This window comes from Pelmatolapia mariae, linkage group LG10_11 (genome assembly GCF_036321145.2).
Source record: "Pelmatolapia mariae isolate MD_Pm_ZW linkage group LG10_11, Pm_UMD_F_2, whole genome shotgun sequence".
Taxonomy (NCBI): Eukaryota; Metazoa; Chordata; class Actinopteri; order Cichliformes; family Cichlidae; genus Pelmatolapia; species Pelmatolapia mariae.
The window spans coordinates 22,993,136-23,007,885 of NC_086236.1; the positions used below are offsets into that span (position 1 = coordinate 22,993,136).

Sequence of the window (14,750 nt, forward strand, 5' to 3'; positions counted from 1 at the left end):
TAATCTAACTTAAATGCACATGCATGCTGACCGTACAGCTGCACCTGACACATTCCTTAAAAGTCGTGTCCATAACTAACAGATTATTATCACTGTTATTAGTCAACAGTGATATTGCAACATTCGCAGCATAGGTTCAGAGGCCCAACCAGAAGAAAATCCAAGCCTTTAATGTGCAGTAGACAGGACATGAAACAAAATAATCAAATTTTTCTATCTGTTTAAACGGCATGGTGCTGAGCCTGGACTGGCCAGTACAGTAGCAGATGACAGAAACTTCTCCACTGCACAGGATATATAAAGTCAGTGAAATACAGATGGACCCGGTGGGACCTTAGCTCTTTATATGATTAAGGATCAGAGCAGTTGAGTGGTGGTTAGTGTTATGAGAAGTGGTGTGGCAGTATATCTACAGTACTTCAAATGTCTGCTTTGTGTTTTGTATTCATGTTGTTTTTTTTGTGGATGCTGATGGAGAAAACCGCCACTTGAGAAAGTCAGATTTTTAAAAATTGCTCCCCTTATTCAAATTTTTCAAAATAAAGTATAAGACTTTGCATTAAATCTTTGATTGACAGGAGCAAATGTGCAAGAGGAGGAGAGCAAGGTCTGTGCTGCGGTTTATTTCTGAATGTCTCATTTTTAATATCAGTTTGTCAAAAAAAAAAAATAAATACTTGATCGGTCTGAATCTAAGCCTCACTCTTTCCTTATTTGATCCTATATGCCAAACTATTTCACTGTTGCTATACCAGTTCATTATTCCTCATTACTTTACAATAAAAATCTCTCAGTGCTGCATAGGGCACAATCACTTGACTTTCCTGAACCATGCAGGAAATGCTGAGCTTTCAGGACAGAGCCTTATCACCAGGCAAGCATGTAGAAATTATCTCAGTAAATCAGTGAGCAAGAACAACATTTAGGAGAGAAACGCATTCATGACATTTACAGTAGCAGGAAAATCAGCATCAGCTCATGAGAAGACTTATAGGGAAGTCTGCTTTATGCATTTTACAAGTCAAGTGGCTGTGAAGCTGCATGAGACGATTCCTAGAAATAACACCAGCTAAAGAGACTGACATATAATCCTGATGATCACCAGACCAAAGACAAAAAGGACAAAATAAAATTAAATCACTGTATGTAAAAGTACAAAGATTAAATAACTGCAGTATCTTATTAAATCCCATTAACGTTTGCTGTGTTTATCTCTGACATAAGTTACTTGTGTCACAAAGTATTGGGTGAGTGGAGTTGTTATCAGCAGCTGTACACGGTCTGGTCAAAGTGCATAGTGCTGATCTGCGGGGAAGCAACGAATCTGCATCCATTCATATTAACTTTGGAATTAACTCTACTAAGGTAAAATACAACATTTTATGGAACTTTGCAGCATAAAAGTTGTTTTTGGTTAGGGTTAGGTCTTGTTTTACGGCGTTACTAGGCTGGACTGCTAATAGTTTAACTTTTCAGCAGGTTAAAAAGAAATCTAGTGTGTAAGTTTGCCTGTGAGCTTGTTCATAAGTGAGTCATTTGATCAGGCTCCTGCATGCCTTCCAAGGTTTCAAGCCTCTTTCTTCCCTAAAGGAAGTTTAAGAGTACATGCTTATGTGCTGGTCATCAATGAAATCTGTTGTCTGTCATAAAGACATTATTTAAAATTTTATGATCTTGGATAAAGCCACTTTTGTCGTTTCAAAGGCCATAAGCTATACTATTCATTATAGTCGTGACCTTTACTAAATGAGAGTCCGCATTAAAATGTTATTGATAGCTGAAAAATGATGGTTTGGCCTCCAGGTTGCAAGAATGACTCGAGAAAAAACTCAGCTGAAGATGTTTTTAGAGTCAATAAGTGTTCTGCAGTGGGTGCTAAGCTTTCTCCTCTTGGGTAAGAAGTTGTCATACTATCCTCTTTTAATGATTTCCAAACAAACATCAGTGTATTAATTGCATTATTAATTAACTCATAAAATAAATCTCTTGCTCCTTCCCAACTCCAATGCTGGTCGACATGGCATGAAAAACATCCATCTCCAGGAGTGGCTTGTATTATACTGATGGTGTATCTTATGTTTACCTCTCTGTGGCCGCTGTCTGCTCTCTACTTTGTATGGATGGTGATGGACTGGCATACACCCGAAAGAGGTAAAGAAATTCAAGTATGCATGAAAATAGCACAATCATGTCCAAGTCTGTGTTATGTAGAAATTCCAAACAGGTGTGCACACCAATGAAGCGGCAAAATAATGACGATACAAAAAACAAAATATGCAGTTTATACAGTAATAAAAGGCCTACCTTTTAAAGTGTGTAACAGCACACTCAAAAATTCTGATTTACAGTATATGCATGCATACTGGCTACATTAAATGGGTTTGCTGCTTAAAAATAGCTTTATTTTAGTTTTCCCATTGTTTTTATCACTCTTAGTATTTAGTATACAATTTTTGCATACCAATGATCACATCAGGATACTCTTTAGCTTTGCTAACATGCACTGTGAAACTGGGACACTCAGTGTTTCTAAGGTTTTCAATGTCTCCATCAGGGGGCAGAAGAACAATGTTTGTGAGAAAGTGGAAGGTATGGGAGCACATGAGAGACTACTTTCCTGTTAAAGTAAGTTTTGGGCAAAGATCTTTAAATCTGTTTACATTTGCTTGCAACACACAGATGCTTACTGTGTACAGGACAGCTAATATTTTCAAAAATCTCAACAAACCCTATGAAATGTCCAACTGAATTCCATGTTGGGATGTTTTTGGGGTACGGAAAGATAATTTTTTACTCCAGTGCACACTTGAAGCACTGGAAACCTAAAATCCATTAGTCTTTGCAAAGAGCATATTATATTTGAGGCCCTCACGCAGGGCGCGCAGTCAAAAGCCTGCAAGAACAAGTTAACATGAAACTGCGTCTAATCTTTGCCTCAGTCAGATGAGTGAAAATGGGCATGGCTGTTTAACAGCAGCAACATCCGTGATCACCAACATTAAGCCTCTTGTGTCAATGTTCTTTCTTAGCTGGTCAAGACAGCCGAGCTGAATCCAAACAAAAACTACATCCTAGGTTCTCACCCACATGGCATCATGTGTACTGGAGCCTTTACCTGCTTCAGCACGGAGAGCTGTGGCTTTGCTGAGGCATTTCCCGGGGTGCGAGCCAGCCTGGCGATGCTGGCGGGTCTGTTCAGGATACCATTCTATAGGGAGTACATCATGAGCGCAGGTATTTACATCATGTTTTAGCAAGGGGATTAAACTACTCCGTTTCTTAGTCCGAGAAGCATTTTGCATTAGGCCAAAACAGCAGTTTATTGATCATACTACAGTATACAGTTCATGTTCTGCAGAAAAAAGTGATTTTACTTTGTGGAATGCAAATGGAAGAAAGAATACCTACATGTTACTGATGCAAACTGAATTTGAAAGCCTGTTGACAGTGTAGACCTGCATGTTACAGCTTAACAAAAAAAGTCCCTGTTATGTTCCTGACCTGAACTACTGATGTTCTTACTCTGTCTGATAAGGACTTTACCCAGTCAGCAAACCAAGCCTGGTCCACCTCCTTTCAAAAAGCGGGAAAGGGAATGCAGTGGTAATTGTGATAGGGGGTGCTGCTGAGTCTCTGGCATCCTCTCCCGGACTCAACACAGTGGTCATGAAGGAAAGAAAGGGATTTGTCAGAGTGGCCCTTGAGTTGGGGTGAGAATCACACACTAAAAAAGCCAAAATATGTGAATATGTAAAACACTGAAACCTGAACAAACCTGAACTCTGACCTTCCACAGTGTTGATCTGGTGCCCGTTTATTCATTCGGGGAGAATGAGCTCTACCGGCAGGTGATTTTTGCAGAGGGCAGTCTGTGTCGCAGGTTACAGGACTTGTTTAAAAAAATCATGGGCTTTGCACCGTGTCTCTTTGTCGGTGAGCGCTTTGTTCTCCTGCCCTACAGGACTCCAATCACGACTGTTGGTGGGTATTTTATTATTCTTTAAATAGCCAATACCACTTTTATGTACTGAGCCCATTTTATTCTCACACTGTACTCTTTTCAGTGGGAAGTCCAATCTCAGTGCCAAAACGTGTCACGCCCACAGACGAGGAAGTCGACCATTATCACAGACTTTACATGGAGGCCCTTTCCAAATTATTCCACGAACACAAGGTCAGCTGCGGACTTTCAGAAAATCACAAGCTTCGGATAATTTAAATATTTTGACATAAACTGTTTGCACCAAATACGACTTGGAGTCACTATGGAGCTGATGTGATGGACCTATATTAACATTGAAGGTTTCTGTGATCATCAGTCTATAAAAATGTGCCTGTATTTAAAACTGCTCATCACATGTTTTAAATAATTATGATGTGAAGCCTTTATGTGGCACCGCTGTATTCGCATTGTAGTGAAAACACTGGAGGATTATTAGTTTAATCATGTTTGGCAATAATTTTAACAACATATTGAAAAAATATTTCTCACGTGTTTCTGAAAGCTGTACATATTTGGAATGATTCAATTATTATCTCATGACATGACATACTTTTCCTTTTTTGTTTGCATTATTAAAACAATCCCACTAGTTTTCATGAACAAAAGAAAAAAATCTTACTGGATTATTGCGTTGTTTTGATTGTGAACAAAATGCAACTGTACCCCCCCCCCCCCCCCCCCCCCCAAAAAAAAAAGCTGTGTATTATTTAAGATCCACTAAAAAATTATGAAGCACTTCATCACAGATTGCTTCTTTTTATATCAGGTCGACTTCACAAGTAATTTAATACTTATTACTGTAATTTGATCACAACTTTATTAATGAATCTGTTTACAGCAGTTCTGGTTGCACAATAATTACAAAACAAGCCTTTTAAGAAAAGAAATAATCTCATTACTTCAAAAAGCAGGCAGAACACAACACTGGTAAAGAGCCAAGAAATAAAATGTGAACCTTCTAAAAGAAGTCCATATCATCTGGTGCATCCAGGTCGCGGTACTCAATGATGTTGCGTGGGTCACCTCGTGACATTCTGCAATGGATGGCAATGCAAACAGAAAAACAGTAGAAACGATCTTTTAAAGGGAGTTTCAAACTTCCACATTAGCAGAAAAAAGAAAATGTTTGTAGCAAAATAAAGACACGTACAGCGGTCTCACCTGATGTTGCGCGGCTTACCCAGGTAGTCACCTTGTCCGCGGAAGTTGTCATAGTTGCCTCTGCCTCCACCATATTGGTTGGGTGGATAAGGAGGCCCACCAGCTTCAGAAAATGATTTTAATTTGAAAAAAGAAAAAATGTTGCGGCTTGACTGGAAAGCACATTCTCATTTTTAGTATAAAAACGTAAATTCAGAACATACCACCGTAGCCCATCAGAGGAGGACGAGGCTGTGCAAAGCCCATTGGACCCTGAGGACCTTGGGGAGGAAACGGCATACTGGGACTGAGCAAACCTGCAGGATGAAACAGGCCCAGTGTATCTTTTTCTTACTATTCTGTTTATCTCTGTTGAAGAATATCTGTAGTTCTGGGTTTACGGATTTATTAGACAAAAATCTCAAACTGACCTTGGCTTGGGCCTGGAAGAGGAGGAAGTTTCATCTCTGGCAGTGATGGCCTCTTGGCATCCATCAGGAAATTGTTGAAGAAAGTAACCTCCTTTTTCACTTCTTCAATTTTATCCCCATGTTTGTTCAGGATGTGCTTCCGTACAAACTCTGGACCCTTGAATTTGATTTGAAATAAAAAATTTAAAAAAATAAATAAATAAATAAATAAAAAAAAAATAAAAAAAAAAATATATATATATATATATATATATATATATATATATATATATATATATATATATATATATATATATATATATATATATATATATATATATATATATATATATATATATATATATATATATATATATATATATATATACACACACACAGAAATAATTCTTGATTATTATTTTTTTTTTAATTACAACAGAACTTCTAACAAAAACTACTGATATATCTCCTTTGTGTTTAATAAAATGCATTGAATGTGGTCATGCTGTACAGTCCTGAATACTATTCATTCCAAGTGCCAACCTTAAATTTCTTTCCACTTAGAGGGCAGAGCCATTTATCTTTTCCCAGTTCTTGTGTGTTGGCAGACACAAACTTCTCCACTTCTTCTTCGGGGTCCTTGCGGCCCATCTTCACCCCCTCTTCTTCAGACAAGACTTCTTTTAAACTAAACAAGGGAGCCAACTTCTCCTCCATCATTTTCTCCCACTGTTGCACTGTTGAATGAGGATACAGTGATGTCATCGTATTAAATTCTGAATCAACACTAAAACTTTAAAATCTCCACTTAAACTTGTTTTTGCAATCTGCATTGCCTACATTTGATATTTAGGCACTGTTTATGATAGGTGGTAAAATAATCTAAGCATAGCAAATATTTAACTAGCAAACACAACAGTTAAAATTCATGTCAACTTCAGGATGTTGGAAGATTCATTTTCACTACAGCTGAGTCAACATTTACTTTTTCATCCCAGAGGTCTCCTTTGTGTCACGTAACATGAAAAGGGAAGAACACTGACCTTCTCCATGTGTGATGCGGTTGGGAGGAATGGGTCCACGTACATGAATCATGCCGCATCGGTTGGGCATTTCATCCTCACTGGGGTATTCACAGGTGTTGTAGTAGTCAACTGAGTGCACAACACGGAGGTACAAGATCAAACGATCCAAAACCTGAAACAACACATGGCAAAATTGACGGGCCTATCACAGCGAGGATACAAACAGAGAAACCCACTTTCAGAAGAGAAGATCAGATGGATATTATATCTTAAACTGTTCTACGTGTGGTAAAGTAATGACCTTGACAAGTTTGTCATCCCTCTCAACAGTCATCTCTGCAGGGTTTCCTTCCTTGATGCCCTCCTCAGAATCCATTCCACTCCCGGAGCCCAGAAGCTCCTCCTCCTCAGCACTCACCTCCTCTATCAGGTAATCGGTAATATTCTTCAGGATGGGGTTCTGAGCTGGCAACTGTGGAAATAACAAAACCCCACAAATGATTATGATGGTCAAATAACTTGAGAAAAATCGGTTAAATTGCATGGGTACAGGTACTATACCTCAGTGCTCTGCCCTTCTTCCTGGGACTTGTTGCTCCAAAGTTCCCCTTTCTCATCCAAGGCATGAATGAGCTTGGCAGCCAGCTTGATGTCATTGCGGAGAATCTGCTTGTGCTGAGTAATGCCATTAACATTACGCACCCTCCGAGCCAGGTCCCTGTTCACCCCCGGTGCCAGTTCACAGTCTCGCAGCTGTGAAGGGTAAAAACAGACTGGTAAAGGTCTCAGCTGAAATTTGAACGATCTCTGCATCTCTAAAACCACCTGCAACACAAAGTTATAGCAGTGCCAACACTTATGATTGGTGCACTTACCCGAATGTTCTGAAGGTTCCAACAGACTTCTTTGATGTTGACGCTACGGTCAAAAGTCACCCAGCAACGTCTGAAAAACCTGAAACGGTGCAGGTTTCATGTCAAAGTAATGAGTGACTACACTAATCCAACCGATTACACTTTAGTGTAGCAAATAATGCCAAGTTTTCATTTTTCATACCTGCGCTCCGGATGGGGATCAGACAAGCAAACACGCAGAAATCCAGGGTAACGTCGACACAGCTGAGAAGAACAAAACAAAAACAAAAAACAAATAAGAACACAGATGCTCAGTTTAAACCAGGACACGTATCTGTTTAGTGCACTTAAAGATCTGGATCTGATAGGTATGCTTCTTTTATACAACTCACAGCAATAATCTCAGCCTTGGAGATGGTGGGAGCGATGCTTCTCATGAACAGAGAGCAAGTCCTGTGGAGAGGCCGTGGTCTAGGAGAGTCATCTTTGGGCTTTTTCTCTTCCTTCTTGTCTTCTTCGGAGTTCTCCTTAGGTTTAGCTTCTGGATAATTAGACAGGAAAGGGAGGTTTATTTGATGAGTGCTAAATTACAGAAAGATACATATTATACTCCTGAAAATGTATAACCAGACACTACAGGCATGATTTCTCACCTTCACCTTCCTCTTCCTCCTCATCCTTGTCTTCCTCTTCCTTCTTCACTGGTTTGTCAGAGCAGTTAGAGTTGGAGTCTGAATCTGAGTCCGAGTCACTCTCCGAGGCGCTGGCTTCATCATCGCTGTCCCCGCTGCGCTTCCTCTTTCTTCTTGGCTAAACAATCAAATTGAAAAACAATCAGGCCAGTTCGGTTTATTTCTTTCTCTTGGTAAGAACTAATTCAGTATCAGAAGGAACACTTACTTTCTTAGGTTCAGGAATTTCTTTTGCTGGTTCTTTCTCTGCCTCTTCTTTCACATTCTCTCCTTCTGCTGTGGCAGCTCTCTCTGTGCTGGCTGAGTCACTACCCTCCTGTGGCACAGTTCATTGTCATCAACAGAGCCTCATGAAATGTCTACCGCCTGTCTAACAGAGCTCACATACCTTCTCATTTCTGTCTTTCTCCACTGGTTTGCAGTCACTACCCAAAGCTTTGAGGTCTTCTCTCTTGGGAACTTCAGTGCCCCTGGAAATAGATGCTGACTTCTCTCTGTCTTCTTCCTCTTCAGATGGCAGATCCAAGATGCGAAGATCATGGTCTGTCCCCCCTTCCATTTTTATCACAGCTGAAATGCAGAAAGAACGTTATGGTTCAGCCATAGAAGTACTCTTCTAAGTAAAATCCATGCAATTAGGTCACATCATTTTTGCTTTTATTGCAAAAGCAGACTTAATTGTAGATACAAATGAAAACTCCACAGGTCAACAATGCTCTTTAAGTTGTTTGAGACCTCACCTGCATCCAGAACTTTGATGATGGCTGGGGTCTGTTCAATGTCCAGGGAGACATTATCAAACCAGCCATTCTCCATTAGGAACATGAACACATTCAGACGGTTGTGCAGAGCCCTCTGGGCCTCTGCCTTAAGTCGTCTGGCCTCGTCAGGGTGGTACTTGGATCGGAACCTGTGTCCAGAGTTGGGCATCCACAACAGATTGGGGAGAGAATGATGGGGGTTGGGATGAGCGGGAAGCAAAAGTTAGAGAACAAATAAATATTACAAGCCTACGTTACATCTGTGTATTTTACACTTTTTTTTTTTAGTTTCTTCTAATCACATTTTTAACAGAATATTTATTCTGAATAGGGTGTTTTTATGTTAAACAACTCCAATTCAATAAGTAATCTAGCATATGACAAAACTTTAATTTGTCTTCAGTATATCCTAGTTATTATAACTTTCTGTAATTCCATGTTTTGACTGTGGTCTCCATAGCCAATTACTCCACAATGTTAGAAGATTTGAGATTAACTCACCAAAAAAGAAAGAAAAAAAAGGCAGGAAAAAAAAACACAACAGAGATGATCAAATTAAACATTTACATATTCAAAATGTCACATTAAAAATGTTAGCATTAAGTGGACTACAGTTACCTTTTGTTCTGCCAGTTTAATAACAAATAAATACAGAGAGCGGGGTCTCTTCTGTGAAAGTGCGCTCCACTTCACCCCAATGGTGTGTCTGTATGCACACAAATTCGGTTTTGGGATTTGATCCGAATATAAAAAGAAAATTGTGTCGAAAAAGGATAAAACGAGAAAAAAAATTTTCCGTGTGCGGACGACTACATGGCTGTCTATCTAAAATCCCTGTTACTGTGTGTCTAAGAGCAACTGCATTGTGCGCAGTGCATGCCCTGTCTGTCTAAGACCGATTCTTGCGGATGAGCTCCACTTTTTCTCATCTTGAAAAAAATCGTCGTCAACGTAGTAGTTGAAATGAAGGGAAGAAAAATGGGTTATGACAAAACAGAATAATTTTGCATGATACCTGTGAAACAAGTGTCAAAGCATTAACAGACAGCACACAATTATGAATCTTGTGTTACTCCAAATAAGACAATCAACCCAAAGAACAAAGACGTTTTGGTCAAAGCACGTTATTGCACCAAATGATGACTTTAAACAATTCAGTTACACGAGAGTGACAAGAAACAATTAACACACATTACTTCCTAGATTTTTTTCTATACCCAATGTCTGACTAGTGATAATATTTGTATTCCTGCCTAAGGAACTATGGATATTTATGGATAAAAAAATGTAAACTCCTAAAATACACTTATAACAAATATAAACTAATGTTGAAATTGGGTTGATTTTCTTATTTTGTGAACAAGTACTGTAGCAACAGTCATTAGTTATAAATTAACTGTGTGTGCCTGGTCCTCGTACTGGGTGAAACTGTCATACCAAATGCCTTTCCACTCCTTTTGATTTGTGTGCATTAACAGCACCAGAGTTTAACAAGAACATAACGGAGCTGGCATATACATGCACCTTGTTTTAATGTACCAATTTCATTAGCCATCAATTACAAATAAAAACATCATCTGAATTTTTGAATAGAATTCTAAGATAAACCCACCAAAAGGACCAGGCTCAGCCTATTATATTTGTCTTTAAATAGCAATTAAACCTAAAATGATGAAAAGGCCAATAAAGAAATAAAGAGCCAATTACATTTGGTGAGGACAACAAAAAATTACAGCTTAAGTAATGCTAATGGATCTGTCAATGCAATAATTATATTACGACTATAATAAAGAAATTATATTCTTGATAAGGGCTTATGTAGTAAAGGCATCTAAGATCGTACCACTCTTCATCTTTATGAGCCAAAAAGAAGTCCTGCATCTGCTGTCGCCGGAAGTCGATCTTGTACTCATTGTAGCGTTTGACGGCCTCAGTCTCATCCACAGAATCATCTAAGGACAGCAGAAACTCCTTAAAGCTCTTCATTATTGGAGGAGGAGGACCTAAGTCCAAGTCGTGGATGTTACCAAGCCTAATGAAAGAAAGATATGTTGGATGGAGCTTTGACTGGCCAAGAAGCTAGTTGGCAAAAAGACATATCTGAGGTAACAACATTAAAAATATCTTTAAAGATATGTAAAGTAACATTTAACTTCAAAACTGAACTTAAATTAATTACCTGGCCTGAATGGGGATGCCTTGATGAGGCTGCATGAGGTGCATGTCGGGATGGCCCCAATGTTGTGGTGGTCCATAGCTGGGCCCTCCTCCACCACCATAACCCAAGTCATACCCCCCACGGTAGGGGTCTCCACCATGGTCATCCCTGCCAGGAACGGATAAGGGGCTTTAAGTAAAATAAGAGATGGTTACAGAGATTGTGCAATAGTAACATTGCAAATCCTACCAGTCTCTTCTCATGCGTTTCTGCTGGGGACTCATGTCGTGTCTGGGTGGGGTAAATCTCTCCCTTCGACCTCTATCATAATCCCTGTACTCTCCACGACTTCGCCGCTCCCTGCCTCTATCCCATTCCCTGGGCCAATGATCACAATCAGAGGAAGGAGAGAAAACATGAGGAAAGAAAGAAAGGTAAGAAACACACAAGTCTATCTATAATATCCACTTTACTCAGTGTAAGAGCAGCAAAGAGCTACAATTTATTAGCATTTAGCTGTTCATCTGTATATGATTTGGCTGTATCAGGTTTCACTGAATCTGGCTTGTGCCCAATAGCGTCTCTCTTTCTTACCTGTCATTCCAGTCATCTCTGCGCCGGTCCTCTCTCTCTCTTGAACGGTCATAGTCACTTCTCTCCCGTCTGAATTTGTCCCTTCTCCTGCGATCATGGTCATCATCACTGTCTCCCATCTGCATGAAGAAAGAAAATCCAGATGACGTGTAGTATCCATTGATTACTATTAAGCTGGCTACAAGCAGAATCGTTTTAAGGAAGGCTTTACTTTTGATATTAAGACCTGATAAGTGCAAAGCCAAAGTTTATGATTTACATCTCCCAAGAAGAACCTGCTATTATATATCACAACTCAAAACACATGTGCATTTATTTAGTGTCTCTTCCTTTTAAGTGACAAGCCAGTAAACCTTGTCAGCAAAATGCCCTCCATGAAGATTGTTCTGATTGAAGATTGTTCTCATTATAAGCCAGGGAAACTGTTTCCTTTATTTTGTCTTCAGTATGTGGGGTTGCCACATGGAGACCGGGACAGTACTTATAACAAGTGACTATTAATATTTGACCTTCTAATTCAAAAGAATTTTGGTGACGGCAGTCATTCAAACAAGGGGGACCGTGAACAAGGAAATGCACATGGTCTGTCACAGACGACGTGTGTAACTTGCCGTAAAGTGATTCCTTTGTCTTGCATAATAGCTATCATTGATATCATCAGACTGGGATTTACAAAGTTTACAAAAAAAAACGAGATCAAGATTATTAGCTATCCGGAGATACAGGTTTGAGTCTTTCAGTCGAAACAAAACCTGTAAATTAGTGTTTCAGGGCGAGTTAGGACCCTCGATAATGCAGCCATGTATCGTTAGCCACTACGCTAGCTGTGTGAGTTAGCTAAAAAATAAAATGAAATAAACAAAATTAAATGAAATAAACTGAATTACCCGTCGATCTCATTCTACAGACCTGTCTTATTCTAAATAACAGACCAACTGATATAACTGAGGAAAAGTCAATAAATTTCGCTAATACCTTCACAATTACTCGTTTGTATGGTGTTCTCGTTCGTCTCCCTCTTTCTCCGTAGCCTTCACGTCTTCTTGTTCTTCGCTTGGAAATTGGTGAACATGGAATTAGCGCCACCACCTGGTTTGGAGTGTAAGCCACAATTTATCACCTCCGCCTAGGCAGCGTTTACGTGCGTGCCATTCTTTTTGGTTGTAAACACAACAACTCGAAAAGTTTTGAATGACTTTTGATCAAACTTTTTAGGGGTATATACTGGGGTCACGTTACCAACCCATTCAAATTTGGCTTACATCCTCCAAGGTCTTCAAGGTCAAATTAATGATTTATTGGTCAAAAATTGACAAAAATCCTTATAACTTAGAAACTATGATTATTAAAAGTGCGGTGTGTGTTGTCAACATATAGAAAGATTTAAAATATCATGCCACATTTGACCTCTGACCTTATTTTCAAGGTCAATAGATTGATCTGAAGGTCAATGTGATAATAATGCTATATAGAGCTATTTAAAACTGTTTCTTACTGCTATTCTTTCTACTGACCACATATAGGCATAAAGGGAATGATATATGGGGATTCTAAATATCACATTACTTTGGATTTTCTTTAAGGTCAAATAAAGTCAAACATTCATAAAATATCTTTTATGCTGCATTTGTTTGTACTGGTAACATTTAGGAAATGCTACTGGTATATGAGGATTTTAAACATCACATTATAGTTTGCATCCAAATAGGTCACATTTTATATTTGAGCTCACTATTACGTTCCATATCTGTCTTTCTTTCAAGTTGACCCTAAAATGTGTTATATCTTTAAAGAAAGTAATGTCAAAAGCTATTTAATAAGTTCAAGTTATTCATTTCCAGTTATTTACCTATTATTATAATACCTATTATCTATTACCTTTCCTAGATAATGTTTATGACCAGAGAGTGAGCTGCCTTGGTGGAGGTTTGCACCCCAGAATGCTTAGTTTTCCATCTTTCACACCGTTTGTGGTTTTTGCCGTTTAGAAAATCTTCTGTTTTGATAGTATGTTTACACATAATTTAAAGGGAAAGATTATTTCAGCCCACACCAGCCATGGTTTTCATAGACCCAAACCTGCAACACATATACAAGAGGAATAATCGAGAAATGGAGATAAAAGTGAAAACCTAATACTGCAAATGCATTGGAGAATATGGATAATAAATGGAACTTAGGTCTTAAACATGTAAATTTATCCCCTCACCATTTTCAGATCAGGATTTTCATTCTCATTCATAAGTACATCAGTACTTATTCAATATTTTTTATAGTTTTCCCTCTATATTCACTTAAGTTCAATTCAATTTAATGGATAGCGTGAGAAATATAGGGGAGAAAGACAGGACAAAAAGACACACAGTGAAAGAGAGCCAGAGATGAACAAAAACAGCGAGTGAAAAGAAGTGAGTGAGGAAGAAACGCTCGGTGCATTACAGGAAGCCCCCAGCAGCCTAGACCTATTGCAGCATACTAAAGGGAGGATTCATGTCCACCTGATCCAGCCCTTTTCCTTTTATCAAAAAGGAAAGTTTTAAGCCTAATCTTAAAAGTAGAGAAATTGTCTTTGAAGCCATGAAACCTGAAGACAATGCCCCCCGCTTTAGTGGTCTTCTATGGCCTTTCAGGTCTCTTTGGTGTTGCTGAGCTGACCAGAACTTCATCAGAATTCACCAGAATTGTGACTTTGCAAAACAAGCTTTTGCTATGTCTCTGATAGGTTCTTTTAGCCTTCTTCACCTGCATCAACCTCTTGAAAAGCTACCAAATGCCAAACACTTGGAAACAAGTGTTTATATTTAATCTGCCAAATTTGCCACGACTTAATAAGGGAACAGGTCCAACTTGGCCATAAAACTGCTTTTAGATAATTGTCCACTTGCCTTTGCACTCTGGAAACAGGAGACTGTGTATGAAGAAAACGACTGGACACTATTAGAAGAAATAAATTAAATCCAATACATTTTGCTGGATTCGCTGTCTTTAGGGTTCTATAACTCTTATCCAAGATGAGCCCATTGAAAAATGTATACAAGACATAATGTATGACTGTAAAATTGCTGTGGGATTAGCTTATGTTCTATTGAACACTCATCAATACCATGTTCCTT

At 38.8% G+C, this 14,750-nt stretch overlaps 2 protein-coding genes across 3 annotated transcripts; one reads left to right on the forward strand and one right to left on the reverse strand.

The window, feature by feature from the left end:
* The first annotated feature begins 1,812 nt into the window (after positions 1-1,812).
* mogat3b (monoacylglycerol O-acyltransferase 3b) lies at positions 1,813-4,384 on the forward strand. The gene is made up of 7 exons (XM_063486994.2): positions 1,813-1,894; positions 2,044-2,151; positions 2,555-2,625; positions 3,030-3,234; positions 3,536-3,710; positions 3,797-3,981; positions 4,065-4,384. Exons 1-7 carry the CDS (start codon positions 1,813-1,815, stop codon positions 4,217-4,219), a joined length of 981 nt encoding a protein of 326 aa, XP_063343064.1. The 3' UTR covers positions 4,220-4,384.
* A 394-nt stretch (positions 4,385-4,778) lies between these two features.
* srrt (serrate RNA effector molecule homolog (Arabidopsis)) lies at positions 4,779-12,708 on the reverse strand. 2 transcript variants are annotated; one of them, XM_063487021.1, is made up of 20 exons: positions 12,613-12,708; positions 11,638-11,756; positions 11,293-11,421; positions 11,065-11,211; positions 10,729-10,917; positions 8,865-9,034; positions 8,513-8,694; positions 8,333-8,440; positions 8,086-8,242; positions 7,825-7,973; positions 7,635-7,696; positions 7,454-7,532; positions 7,140-7,331; positions 6,880-7,050; positions 6,597-6,750; positions 6,097-6,290; positions 5,575-5,731; positions 5,368-5,460; positions 5,154-5,267; positions 4,779-5,037 (listed from the first exon to the last, which is right to left on the reverse strand). In XM_063487021.1, exons 2-19 carry the CDS (start codon positions 11,754-11,756, stop codon positions 5,161-5,163), a joined length of 2,559 nt encoding a protein of 852 aa, XP_063343091.1. In that variant the 5' UTR covers positions 12,613-12,708; the 3' UTR covers positions 4,779-5,037; positions 5,154-5,160. The 2 variants fall into 2 exon arrangements, with proteins under 2 accessions (XP_063343091.1, XP_063343090.1); XM_063487020.1 differs by having other exon boundaries at positions 4,783-5,037; positions 5,165-5,267.
* Between the last annotated feature and the right edge of the window lie 2,042 nt (positions 12,709-14,750).

Bases quoted from the DNA above. Each gene is read 5' to 3' on its own strand.
- mogat3b (XM_063486994.2), top strand. From the start codon at position 1,813: ATGACTCGAGAAAAAACTCAGCTGAAGATGTTTTTAGAGTCAATAAGT. The intron at 2,626-3,029 runs GTAAGTTTTGGG...GTTCTTTCTTAG, and splicing joins GAGACTACTTTCCTGTTAAA to CTGGTCAAGACAGCCGAGCT. The intron at 3,711-3,796 runs GTGAGAATCACA...GACCTTCCACAG, and splicing joins AGAGTGGCCCTTGAGTTGGG to TGTTGATCTGGTGCCCGTTT.
- srrt (XM_063487020.1), bottom strand. From the start codon at position 11,756: ATGGGAGACAGTGATGATGACCATGATCGCAGGAGAAGGGACAAATTC. The intron at 8,243-8,332 runs GTAAGTGTTCCT...TTGATTGTTTAG, and splicing joins AAATTCCTGAACCTAAGAAA to CCAAGAAGAAAGAGGAAGCG. The intron at 6,291-6,596 runs GTCAGTGTTCTT...CTCATTCAACAG, and splicing joins CCGCATCACACATGGAGAAG to TGCAACAGTGGGAGAAAATG.